This window comes from Molothrus aeneus, chromosome 2 (genome assembly GCF_037042795.1).
Source record: "Molothrus aeneus isolate 106 chromosome 2, BPBGC_Maene_1.0, whole genome shotgun sequence".
Taxonomy (NCBI): Eukaryota; Metazoa; Chordata; class Aves; order Passeriformes; family Icteridae; genus Molothrus; species Molothrus aeneus.
Window position 1 is genome coordinate 42,821,861 of NC_089647.1, and position 27,144 is coordinate 42,849,004.

General features: G+C 36.4%; 1 protein-coding gene across 1 annotated transcript in view; it reads left to right on the plus strand.

The window, feature by feature from the left end:
• DDX10 (DEAD-box helicase 10) overlaps nt 1-27,144 on the plus strand; it is a 155,642-nt gene that overhangs the window by 23,795 nt on the left and 104,703 nt on the right. Inside the window, exons 10-13 of the mRNA XM_066544772.1 lie at nt 2,307-2,408; nt 9,096-9,183; nt 14,787-14,875; nt 22,717-23,185. Of these exons, the coding sequence (XP_066400869.1) occupies nt 2,307-2,408; nt 9,096-9,183; nt 14,787-14,875; nt 22,717-23,185 (748 nt within the window). The remainder of the gene's footprint in view (nt 1-2,306; nt 2,409-9,095; nt 9,184-14,786; nt 14,876-22,716; nt 23,186-27,144) is intronic.

Here is a 27,144-nt window from a genome sequence, read left to right on the forward strand (position 1 = left end):
AACTGCATTATTCTGTACTCTAAATTGGTGAGACTGATATTGGCAGCAATATTATCTTTGTATTCCTTTTTGATAGATACAAGAGAATATTTTTTCCAACAGTGCTCTGAGAGCTCAGCTTCTTTTGATGAGTAATTGGGTGTCTTGGTAGTATGATCATCAGTTTTTACAATAAAATACAAAGTCCTCTAAGGTTCAGTGGCTTTCCAGGATTTCATTGCTTGTTCAGATAGTGGCAGTGTCCAACGGGTACCCACCTTGTAGGTATGTAATTTGTAATTTGGTTAGGTTGAAATATATAGAACTTCTGTAAAAGGTGCACTTGGTCCATGTAATCAAGTTCTTTCCAACCTTAGTTATTGTATAAAGGGTGCAGACATTCCACGGGATGTTTGGTCAGCTGAGACAGCATGCTTGGTAAAGATAATAAATAAGGACAAACATATGTATTGCTTTAGAACTCTTTTTTGATAGATTGTACAAGCTGATATTTTTTGTATTGAGAACATTGTAGGTCTACTAATGAAATGGATTTAAATCGTTATAGTTTTTGTACAGTAACGTACTTTTATCAATCCATTTATAGTCAGTAAATTTACATGATGTTGGCATGTAACTGAGATTCTTCTCTTGTATCAATTTTATTTCCATGTAAAATTTCAAAATCTAGAATGTAAAGTTTAAAATTTCATGATGTAAACATTTACTAGACACTTGTAGATGATCTTCAGAAGCTGGTATCCAAGCCTATCATACATACATTGAAGAAAAAAAAATCCCAGGCATCCAAGAGCATTTTGTTGTGATTTTTCAAATTCATCAAATGAAAGCAGAAAGCTGTAATAAAAGCTGTCAGACTGTTTTAACTGCAGATTTTGTTTCTACTTGCATTGCTTACTGTGCTGTGACAGATAGTGTTTATAGTTTTCAAACAATTCTGCAGTACTGTTTTTGCCAAGTGATAACTGTTTATCCTTGGAGAAATGTAGGCTCCCTGTATTCCACTAGAAATGATTTTTATCAGTTTTAATGGTATGATTCATGTTTGGTGTGCCTGAGAATATCCTTCTGTGCTCCCTGGCCTCCCTAAAGAAGGGATTTTAAAGCTGCTCTACAGAGCAACTTACCAGTTTTGTTTTGCTTTGTCCTGCACATTGCTCTCATCAGTTGGTGATGAGTTGAATTCTGTCCAATTCTGGCATATTTCTGAAATTCAGTTGGAATTTTGTTTTTGTAATGAGGGACTGTGCAGTATTTTCTTATCAATCTGTACTCTTAAGAAGTATTTGTAAATATAAACAAGGAAACAGTGTATACAGTGCTACAGTGGATAGAGACTTGGTGCCTGCAAGCTCATCATTACCCACTTCTTCAGGAGATCTTAAACCCACTGTGTTGTTTGCTTGCTAATGCTATTGGGTACTTTTTTCTACATGAATGTCCTGAAGTCAGTAAATGTGCCAAAAGCACGAACTGGTATTTTCTTGCACAAAGAGAAAATGCTCAGGAAGATGCTTTAAGCATAAATTAGCTGATTTTTTAATGTCTTTGCTAACCATGTATCTTGAGTAATTACCAGCTCATCTACATTTGATACAGCTGTTAAGTGCACTGAAGAGTGAATGCTAGATACATTCTTATGGGATCAGTCTGATTGTATCTTTTGTTTTGCATCTGGAAGCTGCTTCTATAAATGAAAAGCTCCTATTTTTATGCTTTACTTTCCTTGATGTCACTGTGACCTGTTAGCCGTTACTGAACATGCAACAAGGGGTTGTTATTTGAGACCAAGGCATTTATCCTTTTTTAACCTTTCCCTGTCTTTGGCTTGCAGAATATGCAAAGAGAATCAGTTTTTACCAAGTGTTAAACCTTACCTATTTGATTTCTTCTCAAAATCAAACCTTACCTATTTGATTACCTATTGAAACCTTAGCTGGCAAATGCTGAATGCAAGTAGCTGGATTTTCTAGTCCTGTAGTCAAAGTACGCTTTGATCAAGTGCTATTTGTTTGCCACTAATACTCAAACTGAGGGAGGAGAAGATTCACTGGTCTGAACCCATGTCTTAGCCCCAGATGTTCAGAACTCCAGGCATAGTTTTAAAATCAGCTCAAGTAGGGATATTGGCAAGTCACTTAACTGGTTTGCCTCTTCTTTTCCCTTTGTTAAGTGAGAAGTTTTGTTCGTTCTTTGGACTGTTTATAAGGAATCAAATGTAAATTCTCATTGGCTCTTGAAAACATCAGCAAAAACTAATTTTTTCACGTTTGCTTGAGGTTTCTTTTTTTTCCCCTTTTGATCAGGTACAAAGAAGGTGGTGAAGCTTTGTTGGTATTGCTTCCTTCAGAAGAAAAAGGGATGGTGGAACAGCTGGCACAGAGGAAAGTACCTATCAGTGAAATCAAGTAAGTGGCTAATGCCCTGCCTGTTATTCAACCTTCTTTCTGCAAGAGTAATCTGTGACGAGTCTATGACAATCTTGATAAAGTATTTTTATTGCCTGAAGCTGGACAAATCAGGGAAATGAATTAGTTTTGGTAGTGTTGTAGAAGGAAAAGACCTTGAGAGGTTACCTATTTTATTGCTGTTCCCATAGGCAGGATGAGCTGCACAAATCATTATTATCAGATGCCAATTAATATATTCACAGTTTCCCAAAGAGACCTCATCTGTACTCAACAGTTACTACCTTTAACATTTTTTCTTCAAGTGTCTGATAAGACTTGTAAGTAATTTAAATGAAATATTTCTTTTGCCTTGTGCCAAGAATATATGGAATGTGATATATTCTCTTACTCTCTGCAGCTTCTTTTTATGTAATTGAACATGATAATGCTCTCTTTCTCTTTTGCAGATTAAACAATTACAATTTCTTTAATCTGTCCCTGTATGTTTTTATAGCTGTTATCATTTTTGTTTCTCTTATCTGTTTTTTCTTTAGTTCTGGACTTTTTCTTCAACTTGTCATGACCTTTCTGAATCAGTTAGTTGAAAGACAGGAAGTGAAAGATGGTAATTTTACATACTAAAAAGAGTGTTCCAAGGGAAACCTGTAAGGAGCTATGTTATCTGTACAAATAGAACTGCTTTTGAAGGAGTTGCAGCAGCATATAACAATACCAGGTGAAAATAAAAAAGCATGTTTCCATTTTCTGTTAAATGCAGAGTAATGGATATGTAGGAAACACAAAAATCCTAACTGTAAAAAATATTAAAAGAAAAGACCACCACTAAAAAATCGATGGTAGTTTCTTATTTAGCAGCTATAGGCAGGAAGGAGTTTACTGTTTTCTCAGCCTGTCGGTCTGATGTTGAATTAAGAGAGAAAAGAGAATGTGAAGGAAATATGGAAGAATTGAAAACAAGCCAGAAAATGTGATATCAGCCTGACTCCATTTTTAACACTTTAAAAGTTCAGGTCACACCATGCCAAAAATTGTAAAGCAGAGATAAAAGAAATCAGAGAGGGATGACAAGGTAGAAAATGTAAGTTTCTGTATGAGTGGATATGAGCAAAGCTAGGCTTGTTTTACTTTGAAAAGCTGTGGTTTGCATGTGAAGATACAGATATCTAAGCAAAGAAGGGAATTACCTATACTGAATTTCTACGTAGAACAATTGTTTTTGAGAAGAAATCAAATTAGGACGAAACCTTAGGTGGTTATTTACACCTCATTGCTTAATCTTCAGGTTTGCTCAAAATGTACAGGTGAACATTTCTTCAGAGAACAGAAACAATGCATATAGCACTTTCTGCATTTAAAGTTTAATTTTACTTTTTAAAGTATTTTTGTTGTATAGGATTTCAAAGGCTCTTCTGAACTGTACCTGTGACTGCTATTTCTGTGCAACAAACTGAGTACACAGCAGCTGGTGAAATAAATCCACCTTTTCTCATTAAACACTTATCAAATCCATGCAGGATGTGGACCAACTTCAAATATAAACAATTTTTGCTAAAACAGTGAAATAAGGACTATAATGCAGTCCAACAATTACTTAATGACAACCCAAACAAAACCTCACCAACTGTGGATAATATCGGTAAAGGAACTGAAGTCTGGCATTTTCTTTTCCATTAAGCATCATAGTGCTTTAGAAGGATCTGTTGCATAACCACTGCAGTAAATTTTCTCCTTCCAAACTTCCATCTTTTTCCATCTTAAAATGGTAGTTATTGAAGTAATTTATCTTTCTTTTACATTCAGTAAATAGATGTCTGATCTCATGCACATTATAAATATTTCCCCTTTCCCATTTCTTTGTCAGCTACACTTTTAACTTTGTGAGTAATGGTGTTGTTTGACCAGCTTATCAAAGGAAGTGGTAAAATAACCTCTTTAGGCTGTATTTATCCATGTAAATAGAAATACATGTTTTTGTACAGTGATAATAATCCAATTTTAATAGGGCAAATATTTCACCCCCAATAAATGCACATTATATTTATTATCCAAGTTAGGTGAGTCTCTAGAGACACATTAATGGTTGCATCTCTTAACATATTGTTGTTAATGTGATGTTACTTTGATGGAAAACTCTGCTGCTTTATTTTTTTTTTAATAATACTCCAGAAATTCCTTCTTGTATCAAGCCACTAGGACATATGTATTTTAAGTACATTTAAGAAATATTCTTAATTGGAATCATTATTAGAAAAGTCAAAGGTTTTGATTAATAACATATTTTAACATCCTGCCCCAATATCCAGATTTTCAATCTGCAAAATAAACTTTAATAGAATTTATAACATTATAATGAAGGGGAATGCTTTCACTTAGAATTGTCTGCCTAGTGTGTTATGATTTAAAATTTGTAGCATTGTCCTTCTAAAAGGCTAACTAAAATCCTTAAAAAGTTATTCTTGTAATTACTTGTGGATTGCAAACCAATTTAATTCTAGAAGTTTTTAACTACAGATTTTCTCATGCTGTTTGCTTCCAGCCAGTTTCCCAATTAATATAAGGCCAGTTTGTTTTGTCAGTTTATAAGTTGTTTAAGAAGTTGCAGGAACCCATGGATCATGTTCCAGGTCTTGTGGTGAAGTCTTCTCCTGTTGTTTGTGCTTATTCACCTAATTATAGATTCTTAAGAATTCTAACTTGGGAATTAGAAGATAATGAGCATTGCTCACTCCCAACAGAATTTAACTGTTCAAGTTTCTGAAATTCATTCTGAAAGCTTTTTTTCAAAAGCTTGTTTCTAAAATGTTGTATATTCAAGTGTTTGTTTGGCTGTTCTTATTGACCTGTTGTCTGGTACAGTGGTCGTAAGAATGCTGTTACTTTCCTTATTTTGTATTTTTTTATTTGCAAACTATTTTTGATGTTGTTTTATTTCATCTAGATAGACCTTTTAAAACAGTTCCGTAATTTGAAAGTAGAGAAAGGAAGAACTTTCCTTGATACCTGTTCAAAGGACTAGGGTTTAGGCTCTTTTCTTAATTTTCAATTTTAGATCTAAGCTGCCAGTAGAGGTTTTCAGTAAACTAGTCCCTTCTAATTAGCACAAGCTGCCATATTACAGGTAGTGCTTTTAACAGTACGTAACTTCTTCATTATTCCAAAAGAGCAAGAGAAAGTGCAAAATATGCAATAATAAATACAATAGCTTAGAGCGTTTAAATATGGCAAAAAGGTACTCTGAAAGTATTAAATGGTTTGTACATTTTTTAAAGGAGTCTGTAATCTCCAAGTTTACCATGCAAGCTGTAAATTTAAATTATGTTTGGTAGTATTTTGAGGTTACTTTGTTGCATCTAACTTTGTTGGGTAAAAAGATAAGAGCTGCTTCCTCACGGGTTGCCATAACAGATTTTGTGTCTAGAAAATTTTACCAAAGGAAGTGCAAGTATATAGATACCCATGATGTAGTATCACTTTCTTTAATTTTATGGCAAAAAAGGTGTTTTTTGAGGAAAACAGCAAAAACAACAACAAAACACCTTTTTTCCCTTCTTTTTTCTTTCTCACAGTGGATAACGTTTGGATGTGTATCCCACACGTTGGTAGTATTAATATAGGGGATCTGTTAAAACTGACTGCCTCCCAGTTGCCATAGTTACTGTAAGACTGGTGTCACTGTTCAGTGTGATTCTACACCGGTGTGTGATGTGCTGGGTGAGCCTTCCTTAGGTGCCAGCCCTTCCCCCTCCCTCCAGCCTTCAGGGTGTCTAGTGTAACCATAGGGAGCCACGTTCACACTGAGAGCGCAGAGCAAAACCTGCTGCTGCTGCCTGGAAGCTGGATGGAAATCTGGAAACTGTTCTGCTGCAACAGGGCAACAGGGTCTTTTAGGTGGTTGTTGATCTTTTTTGCTTAAATTCTATTTTGGAGAAGAGTGGGGGAAAGACAATGCCTAGTTAAAACAGTGCTTGTACCCTAGTGTATAGACCAGGGATAATGAGAGGAAATCAAAATGTGTATCAACCAGAAAATTTGGAGATTGCTGTCTGATCATACATAATGCCAGGCAAGCTGGGTTCGTGTTTACATCATGGCATAGTCAAGTGTGGCCATGCAACTGGTAGGCAAAACTGTAGCTTCAGAAAGTTCTACTACTCCTTAAAGGTAAGATATGTGATCACAGAGTAAGAAATAACCAGCCTACTTAAAATGGCAGACCATGTTGTAAAATCCCCTTCTAGCCTTTGTATAGTAGGTTTTAGCTCATTGGTTCTTGCCATTTAGGCAAGCTTATAAATTATGATAACTAATTTCACTGTTTAGCTTTTAGGCTTGCTTCTCCTAATAGTCACATGTATACAATTTATTGTAAAGAGTTTTATTTTTTCAGAAAGAAATAACATACAAACTCGTTATAGCCAAAATCCAGTTTAACAGTGGCCAGCTTTCTCATTTTTTGAATCTGAGCGTGAGAGGAAGATGACAGTGGATGACTGTCATGATACAGTGTTGGAGAAGAGAGAATTCAGTACTGCTTCTGTTTTTTGGTAGTCAGTGCTGCAAATTTGCTCATTCATTAACAAACACATAAGCTCAAAATGTGCCTAGGGTACCACGTTCTTAGTTGACATTGCTTAGATTTATACCACATTATCTAGCCATTCTTTTAAATGTGAAGGGTCTTGTTCTTGTTTTTGGGGTTTTTGTCTTTTTCAAACCCTTTTCTTGCAAATTTCCATCAAATTACTCAAAATTTGGATGCAGTCTACAAAATGTGACTGTATTTTGTGTCGAATTGTTGTCTATTATGCTTGGAGCCTCAATGACACATAGTCTCTTAGGAATAATGAATCATATTCCTACAATAATCAAGTCATAGAAAATAATGAGTAATAGCATGTCCAGGTGAAAATTGGAACTTCATAAGCATTTTGAGTTTGACAGTGGCAACAGGAAGTAGTTTGCAGTCTCAGCTACTCTTTGAGAAGTGCTCCAAGGCCATTTTTTCATTAAAGATTTCACATAGACCATGTTTCCCTATTTTATGAGAATGTACCACTGCCAGATACTTTCCTGAAACCAAACACAACATCTACTATTTCTTTCTCATTCTTAAAACCTGCTAATGCTGCTATGGAGGATAATCAAACAGATGAATCATATTTTGCTTCTGACTAAGCTGTGTTAGGTGTTGTGGATTTGCTTATTTTATTTAGGTCCTTACAAATTAGGTTTGTTTGGTATCAAGAAAAAGTTAAACAATTAACTTCCTTTTTGCCCCTTTTGAATATGAGCACTGTATTTATATGGCCTTTTGGATAGGATTTTTTTTTCCTTCATCTTGATGAGTTGTTAAGATTAGATACAACTGTGACTCCAAGTGCTTTTACTTTCTCTAGTTGCTATGGAGCAATTTCTTCTGACCCAGCTGATTTATCAGAGTACTTGGTCTCCCATGATTTTGATTCTGGTGTGAGCTTGCACTCTGCTGTAGCTGTTGTTAGCTGACTGACTGCAGCTGCCACTTGGAGTGAATCAAGGAAAAAAGGCACTGGCTAATTTTAGGGCTTTGAGGTCATCTCTTAATATCCTTCCCATAACTTAGCAGCAATCCAACGCTTTTCTGGACTGTCTTACTACTGGTGTTCATATTAATTTTTTTATAACTCATGCTATCCCTTCTTTACTTTTTGTATCATTATATTTCAGAGATTTGTTGGTCACTTTGTCCCCCACTCAATTTTTCACGCTTCTTTTTTTCTGTCTTATGCTTTTAAATTTTTAGAGCAAATTATGTGTTGTCTGGAAACTGGAACTCGTGCTTTTTGGTCTTTCACTAAAACGGTCGCTAATACTGCTTCTGTACAGTGTAGTTTTCCCCTGGCTGTATCTGAACAGAGTGAAGAAATTGAAATTGTAAGGGAAAGAAGCTTGATATCTGTTTTCATATTTAGTAAGAATAACTTCCCACCATGTTTGCTAGGTTTTATGATACACTGGGGTGGCAGTAGCAGCTCAAAAGTAGATGAGATCTGGGCAAATAAATCTGCAATAATGTAGGTATCACTGGAATAAGTTTAAAAATTCAGAATCTGGGAGAGGACCAGATATCTTTTTAGTAGGTTTAATGACGATTTTTATAGTGCAGTCAATATTCTTTATTTACTTGAGAAGCTCTTAAATCTGTTTAATCTCAATGTCCTTTATTATTGCTCACCTGGCTATTTTTTCTATGAAGTACTTAAATTTCAGTATTCCTGGCACAATGAATCTTATTTAAGCTTTTAAAAATGCTGACATTTTCCTTATGAAGACTTTTATTTCAGTATAAAGTACTACTATAATTCATTATGCTGTTTCTGTATTTTTGCAGTATTTTTATAAAATCAAGAAGTTCTTTTCTGCCGATTTCTGCTTTGCTTTGTAGTTTCACTACCTTCCGTGAAAGCTGTCTGAATAAAACAGCTGCCATTTGTCTTTTCTGCATTATTTGTTTGAGGAGTGTAATCTTCATCCTTAATATGGTTCCATTCTCTGCTATTTCAGTGGTAATAGCTCTGTGCATATTAAAACAATGCAAAAGATGTGAAGATGCTCCTGAGAACCTAACAGGTGCTTATTTTGAAATCTTATAATAATTAAAGCTTTTTTTTTTTCTTTTTTTGTTTTTCTTTTTCTTTAAATTAGAATTAATCCTGAAAAACTTACAGATATTCAAAAGAGGCTGCAAGCATTCTTAGCTCAAGATCAGGAGTTAAAAGAGAAAGCTCAAAGGGTAAGTCATCTGCTGTAATTCTTGGGGCATGTTGGTTGAGTAGAACTGCAGTTGGAATAACTGACCAGCTCAGACATGCCCTAGAAGCAGTGATTGGAACTGAAGAACCACCAGAGATAATCGAACACTTGTATTAGGAGAGAAACATAATTTAGAGAGAACCAGAGTCTTCTGAGTGATGTCCAGTGACAGAAGAGGAGGCAACAGGCACAAATTTCTGTACAAAAAGCTCAATTTAAACCCATAAAAAGCCTTTCTTTGTGAGAATGGCTGAACACTAGAACAGCAAGGCTGTGCAGTCTCCAAATGCTGGTTATTAAAAACTGGGTTCCTTCCTGGGCAGCCTGCCCTAGCTGACCTTGGTTTGAGCAGGGGCTTGCACTAGATGGTCTCTGAAGTTTCTTCTCAACTTCAACTACTTTGAGTTTCTTGGGAAGATGGTACAAAAAATGTCAAAATAATGCTACTAATAAAAAAGGTGACTCTAAAAATAGCATATCACATTACTTGACTTGAAAAGTTAGAGATACAAAACCATGTAGGCCTCAACATGCCCACCTTGATAAATTTTTATTGTCAGGTATCCTGCATATATGTGACAATTTGTCCTTTCTCAGGGTAAAATCGAATGCATTGAATAAAGCATTTTAACTTTTGTTTGGATTTGAATGATCAGCAAAATAGCTTAGAATAGCTCTTCTGGGTAAGATGGAGAATTATGTGAATGGTTTTATGAATGGGATTTCTTTGCTGTGCTGATTAACGCTGGGAGACTTCATGGACAGACAATATGTGCATTTCACCACATGTTTATCAGGTTTGGGGAAGGTAGGGACCCTTCAAATAACTAAGTAGGTTCCTGGATGAGAATGAACTTGGTTGAAAAAGATACTTTCTGTGAAAAGTAGCCTGTGAAACATTTCTGGAAATTGCACTGCCTCTTGCGATCGCTAAACATGTTTGCTGACCTTTCCCTGGTTTTATAATGTTTTTAGGCCACGAACTCTTTGGAATAGAGCTTGCTACTTTGTTTTATTGAAGCCCTGCAACATGTTTGTTTTCTGAGGCTGGTTGGTTTGTTGGGGTTTGGCTTTGTTTTTGAATTGTGTATATCATTAGCCTGTGAATTCCGTAGTTGTATCAAGTCTCTTCAAAACTATACAAAATCAAAAGCTCAAATTGAGATGCAGGAAAACGCAGTCTGAAGGATAATAGGCAAATCTTTAATGTAATTTTTTCTTATATATATATATATATATAGGTCAAATTAAAAGTGTACCACCAAAGGCCACATGGTGAGAAATCCAGAAATGCCAAAGCCTGAGAAATACATGATTGCAGAGATTCTGGATTAGTGTTAATAACTTTTTATTTGTATGAGCTAGTGTGGACACTAATGACACTTGAAGGTATACTGGTGAATCTGAGTGGTAGGATAAAATGAGAGGAGGATTGTGAAAGCTTACAGAAACCAAGAGTTTTAAGCTTTCTGTTGAACTGGGACGTAAAATGAGTCAAGTTGAAATATTTAAAACTCTTGAGATTCATCTCACCTAGCTTTAGATGTCCTCTGTGAGTTAGTCTGCCTGAACTTTCTTTTATAGCTGATAGGGTGGAATAAGCACTTCTACAATGCCTCCTGGCACAGATACCTTAAAACCCCTTTGGGATGCATGGATGAATGGTGGTTTTTTTGTGCTACAGCAGAGGTAGGCTGTGTGATGTGACCTATCCTGGAGGCCTGCAGTAGGGACACTTAGTGAGTCAGAGGAATGCCATTCTTACTTCCCTAAACAAGGAGATTTAAATCAAAGTGCCTGAGGAGCTCAGTGTGAGCTTTGTGAATAAAATGTCTAAGGCAATGTTCCAAGGGAATGCTTTTAAAAACTATTTTTGGCATTTAGGTATTCCAGGTTTTTGTAGTGCATAAAGCATTACTTGGAACAGTGGGGAATGTCAGTGCAAGAAGCTTCATCCTTGCTGCACAAACCAGAGGCACTGGTGTCACATTCATCTCCAGCTGCCACGGGAAGTTGCAGCTACACCAATTTATGTCAGAAGTGACAGAGCAGCTGGCTGGGGGAGGATGAGAGTAGGAGTAATCCAGCATCATTTTACTTGGAATGAAAACACCAACAAACCTCTGTTTCTGCCTTTGGCTTTTTAAGATCTCTTAAAAGGCAGAGAAGGATCATTCTGAATTGAGCAGAGGAATGATAAAATTTCAAAATAGCTCAAGAATAAAATGAAACATGGGCTGTCTGTCAGTATTGCAGATACAAACTTAAATTCATTTGGAAAGATTTTAATTGCCATATAATTACCATTTGAGGCTATTTTTGTTTCAGTTTTTAATTTATGGATAGCAGAGAAGTGTTATTCTTGCAGGCAAGCTGTAAATACATTCAGTTTTTGAAAAACCTGAAGTATGGACGAGTGGTTTATCACAGAAGTGTCCCTCCTTAATAAGGTTTAACTGTGAATGTTCAGACATACTATGCAAATGTGTCCAAGTAGTCTTACATGTCAATGTGAATTAAACAATAAAATGCATGCAAATGAAATCCTGACCTTGGATCCTTATCTGAAATGCTGGATTTCTCAGAGGCAGGGGTGTTACGTTGTCTAGCCTGTCTGTTGCAAGCTGCCAAGTTCTTGACATTTGTAGTGTAAGAAATAAATTCCCAACCTGCATGGATGAGATAGCAGTGAAACAGCACAGCTGTGCACAGAAGTTAGGATAGGATGGTACTCTACCATTGTGTGTTGAGGGCATGAGGCCTAACTTACCGTGTCCTCTAAGCTTGTTGATTTACTTCAAGGTGCCTTTACTTTTTTTGAAAAGAGAAAGTTCTTGATTACTAATTGCTTCAACAAACTTCATGGTTCATTTAGTTGGACATGGCTCCCCTGCTCTTGCTTGGAAAGACAGTTTGAATCAGATCAGGGCTTTTTTGAAACCTTTGCAGTTCTTCTCATGGACTGATGCTGCCTTTTGGCATTTCTTGTAATTTTAATATTTAATATGTCAGTTCAGCCAGTTCTGGAAAACAGCTTAAAAAAAGAATCTTTTTTCTTGTTAGTTTGAATGTTATTGTGGCACTGATGTGATGTCTGTTCATTAAATGCTTCATCACACCCAGAGGGATGTGCAGGGTGTTACAGCTTGAGATTCCAGCCACACCCTGTTGCTTTTGAATTACTGTCAAAACAGCACATCAATTTAATTGTGTGCATTTTAATACTTACAACAGTTATCCAGGAAATAGATCACTAAGTCAAAATTTAGAGGTAGTAAATTCCATGAGCATGGTACTTTTTCCTTATGTATTTCCAGTACTTGTACAATAATCTCCACTGCTTTTGGAGACCTGTGGCTATTATTGTAGTAGAATTTTAATATATTAATGATGCCCAACCATAACATTTTCCATAGAATTTACTGCATATAATATTTTTGCATTGTTCAGTTATTTAAAAAAAGCCTTGAAAGTCATATCAAACAGCAGATATGGCAGGGGACAACAGCAATTGTAAAATAGCAGGGGAAAAGTTCAGACTGCCTAAACTTGTTCTCCCTCAGCTCCAGTGTGTGTATGCAGGCTGAGGAAGTCTCAGGATAACTGAATAAAATCCAACTGAGATGACAGAGTTTTAGACAGAGGTTGAAGCCAACACACTGAAATCAAATTAAAAAATCAAAGCAAATGGCTTGATTTCTCTTGTAAAGTAGAAAGCTCTTCTATGCATTTGTTTGGTGTTTCAATCTTATTTGAAGTTATTGTGGGGCTTGAAAAGTGTGCAAAAGGTGTGTTCTTTCTGCCCTTTATAGTTTGTTAATTTCTAGACCATGTGTACGAAATACATGTTAGTAAGGTAAGTGGATGGCTTTATCAGTTATCCAACAGATAATGAGATTTCAACCCTGTAGCAAGTAGTGACTCATGCAGATATTCAGATCTGCAAATCTTAGATTCACAGGAAGGATACTTCTTTTTTAATCTCCCTTTTTTTCATCTGTCACTGCAGAGAAAAACGAGGCTTTCATTGATTTTTGTCACTTGCTAGACAGCAGTAGATTAATGAGATCTGTCAAATTTGAAGCCTTTTCCTAAACATTCTAATTACCTTTGTAAAATGATTAATAATTCAATGTGAGCAAAGAAGTGTTTGATGTAAGTATTCCACATCTCAATCTTGGTAGCAGCTGAATGAATTGAGCTCACACTTTCCACAGCTAAAATTAATTGAAAGACATAATCAGGAAGGAAGCTTTACCCAAAAACCCCTCAGCATTAGGAAAAACAAACAAATGAAAATTTCTTTTCATAGTGAATTAATGGGCAGCTTGCAAAGTATATCTCTTAGCTCTACATACCTTAATCATATTTTATTTAGCTCTACATACCTTAATCAATAGTTTTTATTTCTTTTTACTCAGGAGAAAAGAATGAGTTTATAACATTGCTTAATTTACTGTCTTATCTTTCATTTTACCTTTTAAATGTGTTTTTTCTCTTACAAGCATTTAAAGAATCCCCATAAGACATCAGTGCTCCTGACTTTTGGGTGTTTGCTCCTCTATCTGAGGTTAACAAGAAATATTTTTTTTTAAAAAATTCCACATGAATTATTAATACAGTAGTTTTCTCCAATAGGTGCCTGTACATAACAGAACAAGGGTGTGATTATAGGATGCTTGAATATAACTCTGTGAGCTTAACTTCCTGTTGTTATTAGTGTTTGATGGTTTAAGCCTCATGGTAGGAGTTCTGGCATGTGTTAGAAATAAGGTTATGAACAACAGAAATCCAAGGATCTCTTCTGATACTTGAAATATTCCAGTATTTATGCTGCTAGGTAGAACTAGACTATGTAAAAGAAGCATGAGAAGAAGAATCTTTCCTTTTGGGAAGATGCAATGCAAGATTAAGTTATTCTCCTGTGTAGTGCTTCCAGTTTTTTTGGAGAAAGTCTATGATTAATTGAGACTTCAACCTTGGATTGGTCTTAGTAGGTGTTGTATAGTGAATTTGTCTTGATCAGCTGAGTTGCATTCATTGACTGTGTGCATGTGATGAGTTGATGGTAAATGCAAGGTAATATGAATCATCTTAGACCACAGTGAAGGGCAGCTATATTGAGTTAAATAACTTCCTGCTCATGGCTAGGATTAAGTCAGGACAGCTCAGTTTGATAGCAACAAAGTCTATTTGAAGTTCCACATAATTTAGATATTAGAATAGCATAACAACATTCAGAAAAGCAAGGAGAAAAAAAATCAAATTGAATCAGTGATGTTTCCTTCTGACTAATATGTCATATTTTTTCTAGGAAAATATAACATGACATACTGTTGGGAAATTCAGTCAATTCAGCCAATGTAAATGTAATGAAATATTTGAGCACTTGAAGTTGCATCATTTCTGTAATAATAATAAAGTTTTGTCTGATGAGTATTTTAAAATTTCCGTCTGAAATCAATGTTAGACTACCTAATAGTGAAATTATATTTTGTGTTTAGAGCAACAATATAATGTTTGTTTCTTGTGTTGGTAATTGAATGGTGTCTTTTTTGTTGAATACTTCCATTTTTCTTTCAGTGTTTTGTATCCTACTTGCGTTCAGTTTACTTAATGAAGAACAAGGAAGTATTTGATGTTTTCAAATTGCCTCTAGCAGAATATGCTCTGTAAGTATGGTCAACTTAAAATATGAAAACTGTATAGTGAGATGTTTTGCAGTCTTTAAATAGCTGTATTGATTGTGTTAACACAGAATTGGACTTCTAGTCTTCTAGTGTATTTAGTTTCATATTTATGCTGAGCTTTTGCATATTTTCAAGAGCATTCTAAATGGAAATATGTGTAAAGGCAATATATGCTGTACAGAGAAATAACTTAGGGCACAAGGTACATTTGCTATATATACTAGAAGACATAACTTCTGAAGTAAAAGGATAGAGAATAATGTTTTGGTGTTTTTTCCCTTCCCAGATTTGCCCTTCAGCCTCATAGCTTAATACCAGCCTGTAAAGTGTATTATTTAAAAAGAAATTGGAGCTATCTAAAGACTATCTATTGGAGTCTCTTTTTGAGTATGATTCAGATATTTCTCTTTGGCCATCAATTACTTTTCAGAAGATTCTGTGTGTTTGGTAACGATGAAGCATCTGCACTAGACTGAATAGCATCTATTTTGCTATGTCTATTTTTGTACACCTATGTGAATCATTCCATATTTTGTATGGGAGGGAAATTAATTTTGACAGGTTGACTGTACAGATGACAGCCCCTTGAAATTGTTTAAAGATGTAAATTTTTTGAAATCTCATGGGGACACAGGGTAGTCGTAAGGGAGCAGCAAGGTGTTCAAAGGTTCACAGTAAATTAATTTGATATGTGTGGGATTTCATACAGAGAAGGCTAATTTGCCAGCACATGGTATAATGAACTGAAATGTGACAAATTACTAGACTCTGGAACACCTGGTCTTTCTGTGCTGTGCTGTCATTAACATGATTATGCTTTTTAAGATACATGAGCCTATTAGAAAAGATGCTTTTTAACTTCATAGGCTGAGACATTTTGAAAAAGGAGAACTAGCATAAGCTCAAAAATTTTTGCTACATGCAATGCCTGACCATTCTCTTGTGTGGTTTCTCAGCATCTTTAAAATCAGTTGTAGGTCTTACTGTGCTATGAATATAAGGAATAGTGGCAGAAAATTAGAGCTAAGAGGGATAACCGTGCAAATTCAGCCAGTGTTAGAAACAGACTAGCAGATGGTGGTAATGCTGAATTTTCAGAATTCTAGTACCTCTTTCTGGATTTCAGCATGGTTTGCCATCTAGTATCTGTAGATGGAGTAGTCTACAGTTCTGTTCTTCTCAGGTCTGTGTGCCCAGATTTGGACCTTCCTCAAAATAGTTCTGAGTCTCAGCTTTGGAAAGCTACTAATGTCATTTCTGTAATAAAATGCAAGAAACCAGTCAGTTGTTTGGAGAGAGTAGGAGAGGTTTAGTCAAGGCTGTGAAATATGTGGCAGTATAATCAAAAAGTCAGAAGATAATAAATCTGGGAGATAATTTGGAGATTCTCTTCTAGTTTGGTGGCACTATTCTTCCCCACTCTCCAGACTGCTAGTCTAACTAAAATACACCCTGCAGTTCAGTGCAGAGCCACTGATACATGGATCAGCCGTCTTCATTTATATGAAAGTCCCTCAAAGTCTGGTATGTTTGAATTTTGCATCCAAACCGACCTTGGTTTCCATTCTGCACACAAATTTATGGCAAAACCTGAAATGAGAATCCTTTCTTCCCTTTACCTTGTGTGCATTTTCTGAAAGTACTTAAGCCTTTCCGTGGAGATTTACTGCTAACTTGATAGATGTTGCTCCACTAAAAATCCTGCAGAGAAAATAGGCTGCTTAATGCCCCTGTCAGGTTTGCATTGCAGGCTGTTGCCCACATTCCCCATTGCTCTCCTGCTTTACATGTCTGTGCACTGAGATTCTCTTAAGCTCTGTTGATTGAGTCTGCAGAAAAGCAAGTATTTTTCATTTTTATATCTTAGATAAGATCATGTATATATAAGATATATAAAACAAAATATATAAAAAAATGTATGCACACACACATACATCTATTCTAGCGATTGATCACCTTTAAGCTAGGGTGCATTACTATTCTCTCCAGTATTCACTCATTATAAATTGCTATCAAGAATAATTTGCTGGAGGAAGACTTGTGTAGGCCTTGTGTTAACATAGGCAGCCTTTAAGTCTGATGAAGGAGAAGCTCAATGCTGTATTAAAAAGAGAAATTTGTCTTTTGATTGCAAAGGACAGCTTTGAAAGCATAAGAAAATGTGAACAAACAACAGGGTGAAAAGGAATAATTACATAGTCTGGTCTCCTGGAGAGGAGGCAGTGTTTTGAAATATTTTCTTTCTCGGGCACTTTGTTGCTAGCTGCTAACACATACATATATCTATACATTGTTCTCCAGGGGCAGATCTTATCAGGTGAGTGTGCTGGATGGACAGGTTAGTGACAGTTCTAAGGGGCTGCCAGGGAAGGTAATTTCCTTTGTGACTGTAGTCATGTCTTTCAGGAGAAATGCAGCATATTTTCCTGTTTCTCCCTGTATTGGTACATAGAGAATAAATAAAACAAGTTGAAGCCAAATTATTGGGAAAATGTCAGATACACACTCCTTAGTATCCAGATAGTTCTGCAAGTATTGCTTGCAGATCAGTATTAAAAAGCAGTAGGTAGCTGCAGGTGCTGTCAGGACTGAAATGGGTGATAGCAGAATATCTGCTATCATGATCCATCTGTCCACCTCTGTCTGTCCTTTCACTAACCAGGAAAAACACCCACTGCACTCAAATCACCACCCCTGGCCTGACCCTTACTGCATGGTCAGGGCAGAAGGTTTTATTTGTTACCTTGCTCACAGCTGTCTGTATCATCCTCAGACAGTGCCCATTGCGGTCTTTGCATGTCTTGTCGTCTCTTTGTTGGTTCTTGGCCCTCCTTCTGGCTCTCCTTATACTTACTTTTCTACATGCTAATCTCCTAACTATAAAGATAGCTCCTAATTACTTTTCCCTTGTTGTTTCCAGTCTTCATGCACCTGTAACCAGACTTAGTATTTCTCATGCTGTTACCTGGTTAATGTCAGCCTTGTATGCTATTGCTCATACAGACCCCAGCATTCCCTCCGGTCATTTGCAGAGTTTGGGTGTTCCTCATTGAGCTCCCCCTTATACACCTGAGATCCAGCTGTCCCTTCCTGAGCTTCTGTAACTACTTCTGTAAACTTCTGCCTACAGCTTTCTGCAGAAGCTGCAGTCTCCTCTTTCAAAGTCCAGGGTCATTATTCTCTTAGTCATCATCCTCATTTCTTCTAGGATCTTGAGCTATCTTTCCTCATTCTGCAGCCAAGCTGGCTATTGACCTTCAGTCACCTTGGAAGCGAATGTACTTGCATATGCATGAGTAGCAGTTCCAGTAGAGTGCCTATCAGAGTTGGCTAAGCCAGCTAACTTGGAGAAAGGGTTTTTAATGCACTCTAGAAAACCTTGTTGCTTGTGCTCTGCTGTGTTGCCCTCTGAGCAGGTGTCAGGGTGGCTCAGGTACCAAGGAGCACCACCAGGGTTTGGAACTGCAATGTGGAGGTTCCTTTTCCTTTGGTAAGGAAGGCTGCATCTTGGTCTTCTGAATTATTAGATTGTGACCATGACATCCTCTTTGTTCTCCTTCTCTTTGCTCCTGACCCATGAAGTCTTGAATAGCTTGGCCCTCCTTATTATTAATAGGGTGCCAGGCATTTGAACTCCTTGATGGAGAGGAATAAAGCTGGCTGGTAAAGTAAATAGCACAGCAAACAGAATTTCTCTGTTCATTTCGGTTATTAATCAGACCATCTGGATAGCCTGTTAGTTCAGATTTGTGTCTTTTCAGTTGATGTGATTTCTCCTGTTTTCAAACGGTTGCTCATCCTCTCTTCTGATAACATTTTAAATGTTAAATGTGGATGTAGCATGTATTGCTAGGCAAGTAATACATATTTCTTCTCTTGAAATAGCTTCTGGGAGTATTTAACCTTTTCCAACCTATTTTAGGTCTTTGTCTGAATCTGTACCACAGTAAAAGTAATCTCTGTGATGTGTTTTTATGCGTTCACATCATTCTGAAGTAGTTCACTAACGGAATATGTCTATATTTAGTAAATGTGCTAAGTTAATATCAGACTAAATCAGTAACTTGTGTAAAATTGTTCTGAAGCAGTTTACAGCTGGCTCATGTTGTAAAAAGGACTAGTAATCTTCTAGGAGCAAATTAGGAGCATTTGTCAAACTTTAAAATTTTAAGTTTTTCTGGTCTTAGATTTGTTTTTTGCAAAGATAGATATTGCTTTGAGTGTCTAAGATTTGGTCTTTCTAAAGAGTTGAGAGATGTCAAGTTTTTCTCTCATCCCAGTAGAGGCAATGTTACCATGTTAATATAAACACACTCCAGGTCTTTGTATAAGCACAGTTCACAAGCCTTAGAAGAGGCAGTATTTAAAGTCTGTTACACCGTTCATTTAAATTCATTAAAAAAAAAGTTAATTGACACTTGATCTTCAGTATTCACTGGAAACAAAAGTGGAATTCTCCTTAAAGCCATACAGTGTTACTTCTTTGCAGTTTTACTCTTTTAATTTATTTCCTGGAAGTCCTTGTGAACTTGCTACTAAATTAAAAAAGGTACATGAGTATTATAGGTCATTTGTGTAGTTACTTCTATGCATTCCCTAATCAGTGTTAGGGAATGCTGATGTCTAGCCACCTTGGTTTCAGCTGAGGAACTGAACCCATAGAACTGTCAGCTGTACTTTGATTTATAGTAGTGAAACACTCCCTTAGTTTCAGTATTGTCTTTAGAAACTGATTTCAAATGTCTTTCTAGAAGACCTTGCTCTTAAGAAGTCATTGCATTTCACACCAAAATACAAAACAGGGTTTTTTGGTTTGTCAGCTGAGTTGTTGTTGCCATTTAAAGGCTACCATAGTCTGAAGACTACACTGTGGTGTTACTGTGTTTTTAGTGTTGTCTGTTAGGATTTATGAAATCTCATTAAATAACTTACCTGCTTTTTGTCTGTCTTCATCAGAAAACCCTGCACATCTCTTATTCCAGATGAGTATGTGAAATGGTTGCACTAAAGTAAAAAAATATCTGCAACTTCAGTCATAGTAAGATTGTGATCTGAGTGGCATCTAATGAACTATTGAGAACTAATAATGCCCTTTGTAGTTTATGAAAAGGCTGGTTCATACATTGAGTTGTTTCAGTATGACTGAACTATAGATTTGGTGAATAATTAAGAAATAGTTTCAAAAGAAACTATCTTAAAATATGGGGAAGCTTTTAGCAGTAGTAGAATGTCCAGATTTTTCTCCATTTGGAATATACTATGAAAAAGAGGCAGTAATGGACCAAAAGACTGACATTTCTTTGAGAAGTTATGTAATTAAAAGTATTTAATACACTTTTTCTAAGCTTATCTACTATTACTGTCTTACCAAATAAATGTGACCTTTTCTCTCCCTTCTGCCTGAGGTCTGTATTCTTTTGGAAGTAATTTGAATTCTGATAGCACTAGTCTTTTCTTGGTAGGCTTGCTAAGCAGTGAATAAAAAATTGCCAAGACTAACTGACAATTAATTTTATTCAATTATTAAAGTAAGACATCAGTGCATTACAGCAGTCTGGCAAGTGGAATTTCATACTTGAATGAAAAAAAGATCTGTGATATGAAGTCCTGTCCACATCGTGGGCTGCTCTTTCTGTTTTGTAACTTTTGCTGAACAGAGAATAGTTTTTCACCTTGTCAGACTTTTCTATGCATGTGTATTCCTGATCTTTGATGCTAGCTCTGGAGGTGTAGAAGAAAAGCTCTGATAAAATCAGAGTTTTCAACCCTGTGTACCTTGTGCCTGTCTGCTTGAGAAAGAGAAGTGAGGACTGATTGTGTAGTTGCCATACAGTATTGCTGCTTGCATTGCTTTGTCAACACTTGACAGCAATACTTTATGTAGAATAATGTGATATCTGGAAAAGCAAAAAGCATTTGTCTTCCAAAGGATTTGATTTTTGCAACTTCGATCTCCTTGCTGAAGAGATTGAATGCAGCAATCTCTTGATGAGCGTTTTACTGTGCCTGGTGTTAAGGCCCAATTCCAGGTTTGAATGGCTTCCAGCTGCTGCAGTGAAGCATTACATCTGCTGTTTGGTTATTTCCATTACAGTTAGTCAATAGGCCAAACTTTAACACATCATTTCATTGCAAAGGTAATTAGTGTTTGCTGTCAAACAGTAAAACGAGTTTAAGATCTCTAGTTGCTCCAATTTCAGTTCCCAACAGTGTTATCCTCTGCACTGTCAGTAAATATGCAAAATACATTGGATAAAAACTTCCTTTGATATTTTAAAATAAAATTCTATTTGTTTTGTTATTGCTGTTAATTGCATGTAGAACAGTACTGAATTATCAGAAACACAAACCCAAAATTTTTACATTGAAAATAAACTTTATTTGTTGGAATATTTGTTCTTTATCCTAACATTGTGGATTGCTGTTTGGGTTTGTGTCTATTTTTAACCTGTGGCTGGTACCAAAAGTGCCCTCTTTAAGCACAGGTGTGATTACAATTGGGTTTTTTTGTTTGTTTAACCAGGACACTCCTTTTGACTAGCATTTCCCATTGGCTACCATTAAAAGTTCAAGGCTCTCCAGAAGCTACAGTGCACTCTTGCTGCTCTGCAGTATCTTTTGGGTGCTTAATCAACTTTTTATGACATTTCTGCTGGGTAGTATGAATTAGATATTTCTCCTGTGCTATAACGTGGGTTTTTTTCACAGGCTGTATAGTGAAAATAATAAATTATGCCATCTACTCGAACAGCATTGAGAGGAAAGGTGGTGTATGGCTGTGCATGTTTTGAGTTGAAAGAAGCTGGTCTTTAATAGGTGTGGATGCCTGTAGTCACGGTATATGGTTAAATCCTTTATTCCTTTTGAAGTGCATGTACAAGCACCAGGTACTACTTTCAGTTCTGTATCATGGGTTCTCTGTGTGTTCCTTGCACCAGTACCAGTGTCCCCTCACATTTTTTATTCACCTAATGAGATGGCTCATGAACTCTGAAATCAGAGTTGCTTTTTTTTTTTTAAATTTGGAATTGACAGGGTCAGGTGTAATAACAGTGGACAGTCACAAAGTCAGATGGGCTGTTGGAGTCAAGGTATCTGTTCCCTTACAGTGCTCTCCACTATTTTTTCTAGACAGAATTTTTGCTTTTTCTGCAATTTTTGCCCCTTCGTGTAATGCTTATTAGTATAACTTTGAATTGTCATGAATAACTGGGTAAAATAACAGCTTTGCTGGCACTGTTAGTTATGTATGCCATGCAGGTAAAGCCTTTCTGTAGAGAGGTGGAAGCAGATGAAATTGCCTTTAAGGGAGAAATGTCTCTCCCCTAGCTTTTTCTGCAGTTGGTTATTCATCCATACCATGTTTGTTCTGCTGATCTCAGTCACTGCGAGGGCAGGGGGATAATGTTCTGGGTGTGCTTCCAGTAGTGAAGGACACTTGACAGATCAGTGTTATCTTAGTCCTTGACATGAAATCCATGTATTTTCAATACCAAATTACATTGGTGTTTCTTCCACCATGTTTTACTGTGAATCATAGATAGTTAATTGGCTCTTATCTGCAACTTAGCAGCTTCTTTGTTTGCTTTCCTTCCTGGGAGGCTTGTAATTGTTATTGAGAGTTCTCAGTTATTTCATCTTGCTTCCCCTTCCAATGTTTACTTGTATTTTAGACTTTTCTAAATGTGTTGATCAAATGTATCAATATGAATGATAATTGAAATTGAATCACTTGAGCCATCAATGGGAGCTTCTAATTGATGCTCTAAATTTTGTATATCTGCCTTTTAAATTTATTCTTTCTTGTTAATTCCATGTTTTAGGTCACTTGGTCTTGCAATGGCACCTCGTGTGAGATTCCTTCAAAGAGTTCAGAAGCAGCTGTGTGCAAACAAGGCAGCCAATGGGGCAGACCCATTGGAGGAGACAGAGCAAAATGAGAATGCCCTCACCTTGGTAAATGAGGAAGCAGTGGAGAAATGTGGAACTAATTTCAGTGGAAAAACATCAGTTAACAAAACAAAAGAGAAGAAGAGAAGAAAAGAAGCTGAGGAATGTTCTGTTTCCAGTGGAAGTGCTGAGGAGAGTGGTGAGTCTGAGGATGAATCAAAAGAAGTGTCTGAGGAGGAGGAAAAAGAAGTTCATGTACCCAACAGATTACCAAACTCAGACTCCATGCAGTTCTTTGAAGATGATGATGATGATGACGAGGATGATACTGAAGGTGTTGATTTGCTGACAGTGAAACAACGGGATGTTTTTGGTGTGGAAGCTAAAGAGAATCCAGCACCGGTAAGTGTGCTTTATAGTAAGGCTTGTGAATCTTAATCATTTTTATTGGACTTGCTCCAAGGAAGGAGGAGAGGAAGAAAGGGTATTCTGCTCTTAGCAGAATACTTGTTTGAAGTTGGACGTGTTGTGCATATGTATCAGAGGTCATAAATACTCCCAGAGGATCAGTGATGTGACTGAGCTTTTATCATTTTATGCTGTTAGCACAGTTTTACCTGCATAACAAATATCCTTGTACTCGCTTAAATTTATGAATAATGTGACTTGAAAACCTGGGAAATTTTGACAGTTTTAATTCTCATCCCTTCCTAATTTGCTTGTACCTCTCTAAATAGCTGCCACTTTCAGTCATAATTTTGATGCTGAACCACAGTTTATAGCACTGGGAACTGAATTGCAATACACAATGAGCCACTTCCCAACAGAAATCATAGCAGAATGATCTTTACCAGAGTGTAACCTTCAAACAAGGACTTTTGCTTTCAACAGGACCATTCCTATTAGAATTGAGCCAGTATCAAAGAGAGAGAGGAAGTGCACATGTTTCTTATGAGGCATGGCTATAAAGGTTTATGGAAAGTATTCATGTAAATCTTTCATTTCCTTGGTGTGTAGCTTTATAATTTTGATTTCTTTGTCCTTGCTATTCTGAGAAATATTTATTTCTTTTAATCTTTAAATACAGGTTACAGGAAGGGGAGTTTTGGTTTTTTTAAAATTTTTTTTGTAATTTCTGTAAAGCAGATTTGGTATGTGCATATTGGGATTTTTTTTTTTTGGTGTATCCTTTGCTATCTAGCAACTGTATTTCTGTAGTAAAAAGATACAAGCAAAATAACCATCTGGTTTGGCAAGGTTTTCTTCTGCACTTGAATGCATTCAAGGGCAACCTCCTGTTAAGCAAAGTGTTTATTTTTCCAACTGGTATTTTAAATCTTTCTTTTTCTGGACTATTACTTAACACAGGGCACTTACCATGACCTTGAAGCTAATCATCTTACTAGCTGCATTAATAAGCAGCATCTTTCCTTTGGTATGTAGTGAAGTATGAACTAGTTTTATCAGCTGTCATTGTCACAGATGAGCAGTTGCACAGTGATCTGACTGCTGCCTGCACTCTCCTCTCTACTGTGAGGAGGCTGGCACAGGTTGCAATCTCATCTGAGAACTGTGGAAACAGAGTTAACTTTCTCTTCCTGGTATTGTCAGCCTGAGTGGTTCTGCTCAGGCATGGCCACTGCCTGGCAGGAGCTTATATTTATTAATAAATTTCAGTTTTGTGTAGAAAAGAACTTTGTGTTTTAAAAGCAAAGAGGAGTAAAACATCTCTGCCTTATTTAAAGAATGATCATCTCATGGCTTTCTTATTGCTTTTACAATTTTGCATGCTGAAATACACAAACAATTTAATGCTGATTTTACTATGTTGCAAGGTTTTGTTGTGGAAATGGTAAAAGGTGAAAGTTTGAGGTAAAAGAATGAACAGAAGAAATTTTATGAAAAATATAAGCGGTTTAGAAAGTAATTTGTAACCATACTGGCTAACCTTTTAAGAGTTTTCCAGCATTAAGCATTTGTAGTTTAGTTTATGTTCAGGTAACTCAGACATTATTTTCTGTGATAAGTGTGGAATAGCTGCTGTAAGGGTTAGTAGTTCATGATTGGTGTGCAAGTGCAGAAGACTTTGTACCACCTAAAAGCTCTGGTATATGGGGGCATAATAAGAAAATACTAAGTTTCTCTTCTAAGCAGCTGAGAATAAAAAAAAATGGAAAGTTTCAAGATCTGTGTCATTAAAAATTTAAGTGATATTTAAATAAACTCCTGCAGAAATGCCTATAGTAGTGAAATACGTGGCTTTTAGAAAGTCAAAATGCAGAGCATACTCTGCTTAACTTGATCAACGCATGCAGTGGTGTGGGGTTTATTACCATATGATACTGTGAAAATTATTGATAAATTATGGAATGCTTTAAATGCAAGGATTCTATTTTTAGTAAGAATAAGAGAATAACAGTTTTTGTCACTAACCATATTAACTTTTAAAGTTTTGTTACAGAAATGCAACATAGTAGAAATTACATTAAAAGACTTGGGCATTGCGGATTTTTATTTGACAGAACTCAGCTCCTCATTTTCTGACTGTTAAGACAAAATTGATTATATGCAACAGCTTTTATATTTTTTCCCCATTTCTTTATTTCTTGGATAGAAGTTCTGAAGTTCTTGGATAGGAAGTTCTGAAGTGGTTATTATTGCATTAAAACAGATCAGTTAATATTTAAAGCATTAGCATTCTGGGGTGTGAGAAGCACTGAGCAGTGTGAATGCAGTTTTCCTGGTGCTGTGTGTTGCAGTGTCCTTCTAGGAAGGACTCAGGAACCAGTTTGCTGCATTAATTAGTACTAGGAAAGGCTGCAGAGTGTCTGGGACTATGAACATAGAGTGTATACTCAGCTGCATTAGTTAGGAGGATTTTTTAGAAAATCTGTTCTGTGTGCTAAATAAGATAGGAGTCCTTTGCAAACCCTGGCATGTGGTTATCTAATTTGGGGTTTGTCAATATGCCCACAAAGATTGAATTCAGTTTGCATTTATGCTTTTAATGTGTATAATTGATTGTGCAATTTCACTATTTCTGATTTAGGCTTCTCATCCTAAAAGCAGCTCCAAAGCAGTCCTGCTGTGATTATTGAGCTCCAGAACATTTTTTGTAAATGGAAACATTAGGTTTAGTTTCAGTTTTTGAATTGCTGTTGTTAGAGACACCATTGCTTCCTCATCCTTGTCTCTACCCTAGTCCCTCCAATGGAAGAAGAAGCAAAGGGAAGTGTTAGACTGGCTCTGATGTAGAGCCCTGACCCTTGATTGCAAGTGGGGTTGGCTCATCCATCTTTGTACCAAAGGAAAGGAACTGGTCAAGAAGAGCAGGGGTTATTTAAACTGATGACGGTCGCAAAGGGGATTTGTGGGATTTTCGTAGAACAGTTTTTTTTTGATGAATGTACACGATACCCAGCCCAACTGTAGAAGAGGTTATGGTGTGAATTGTGACACATCCAGCGTTAATCCTTCTAACAGTGGGACTTGTGGCTCAATTTCACTCTTTCCCTTTCTTGGTGTGTGTCCCTTGGCTGCATGTGTACTTGTGAGAGACTGTGTCTCTGTCATTTTGTGATAACACATATAAAAGAAAAATCTGTTTTCGGCATTGCTGTATAAAAGGAGAAACCTTGAATAAGTTGAAAGACCTTGGCAGATATTGCAATTTTGTTCTGAGCTTTCTAGCTCATTTTTTTAAGCGATAGTCACTGGCTGCTCTTTTTATGAATTTTACTTTGATATGTCAGGATTTTTAGCTGGTGGTCTAACTCATGGGACTTTAGATAAGTACAGTGTTCTTATGCATAAAAAGAAGGTCAGCTATATGCATAGAGCCATTAGCAGATAGGCAGTATTTAGCTGTTGTGTTAACATTATGGAAATTATTCTTTTAAAGTGCGTTTAACAGTATTAGCAGTATTGATGTTGCAAAGACTATAAGTACTCCCTGGTTACAAACTTTGTTTCTAATGCTAATTTTATGAAATTGCTTTTTGCATTTGGCAGTTCAAAAGCTCTACTTGTTCAACTTCTATTATTATTTATTTTGAGAACTAAGGTTAAACCTATAATATTTTTATTGGGTTTGTTTATACTTTAATTTTAGTCAACTTGTCAAACATATTACATACTGTCAGACTTCTCTTCTGCTGTTGAATTTTCTGTTCTAGTGAGGAAACATTACTGAATTCTTAGAATTGCTCTGGCTTCCTCCCTGCTTCCCCATCCCTTGGGCTCCTAAAACTTCTCAGGTGTATTCAACAATTTCTGCTTGGAACACTGTAAGAAGCAAAAGCGTACAGGGGGTTGCCTTGAATAGTACTTGCAGTTTCCTTGGCGTTACTCTGGCTCTTGGA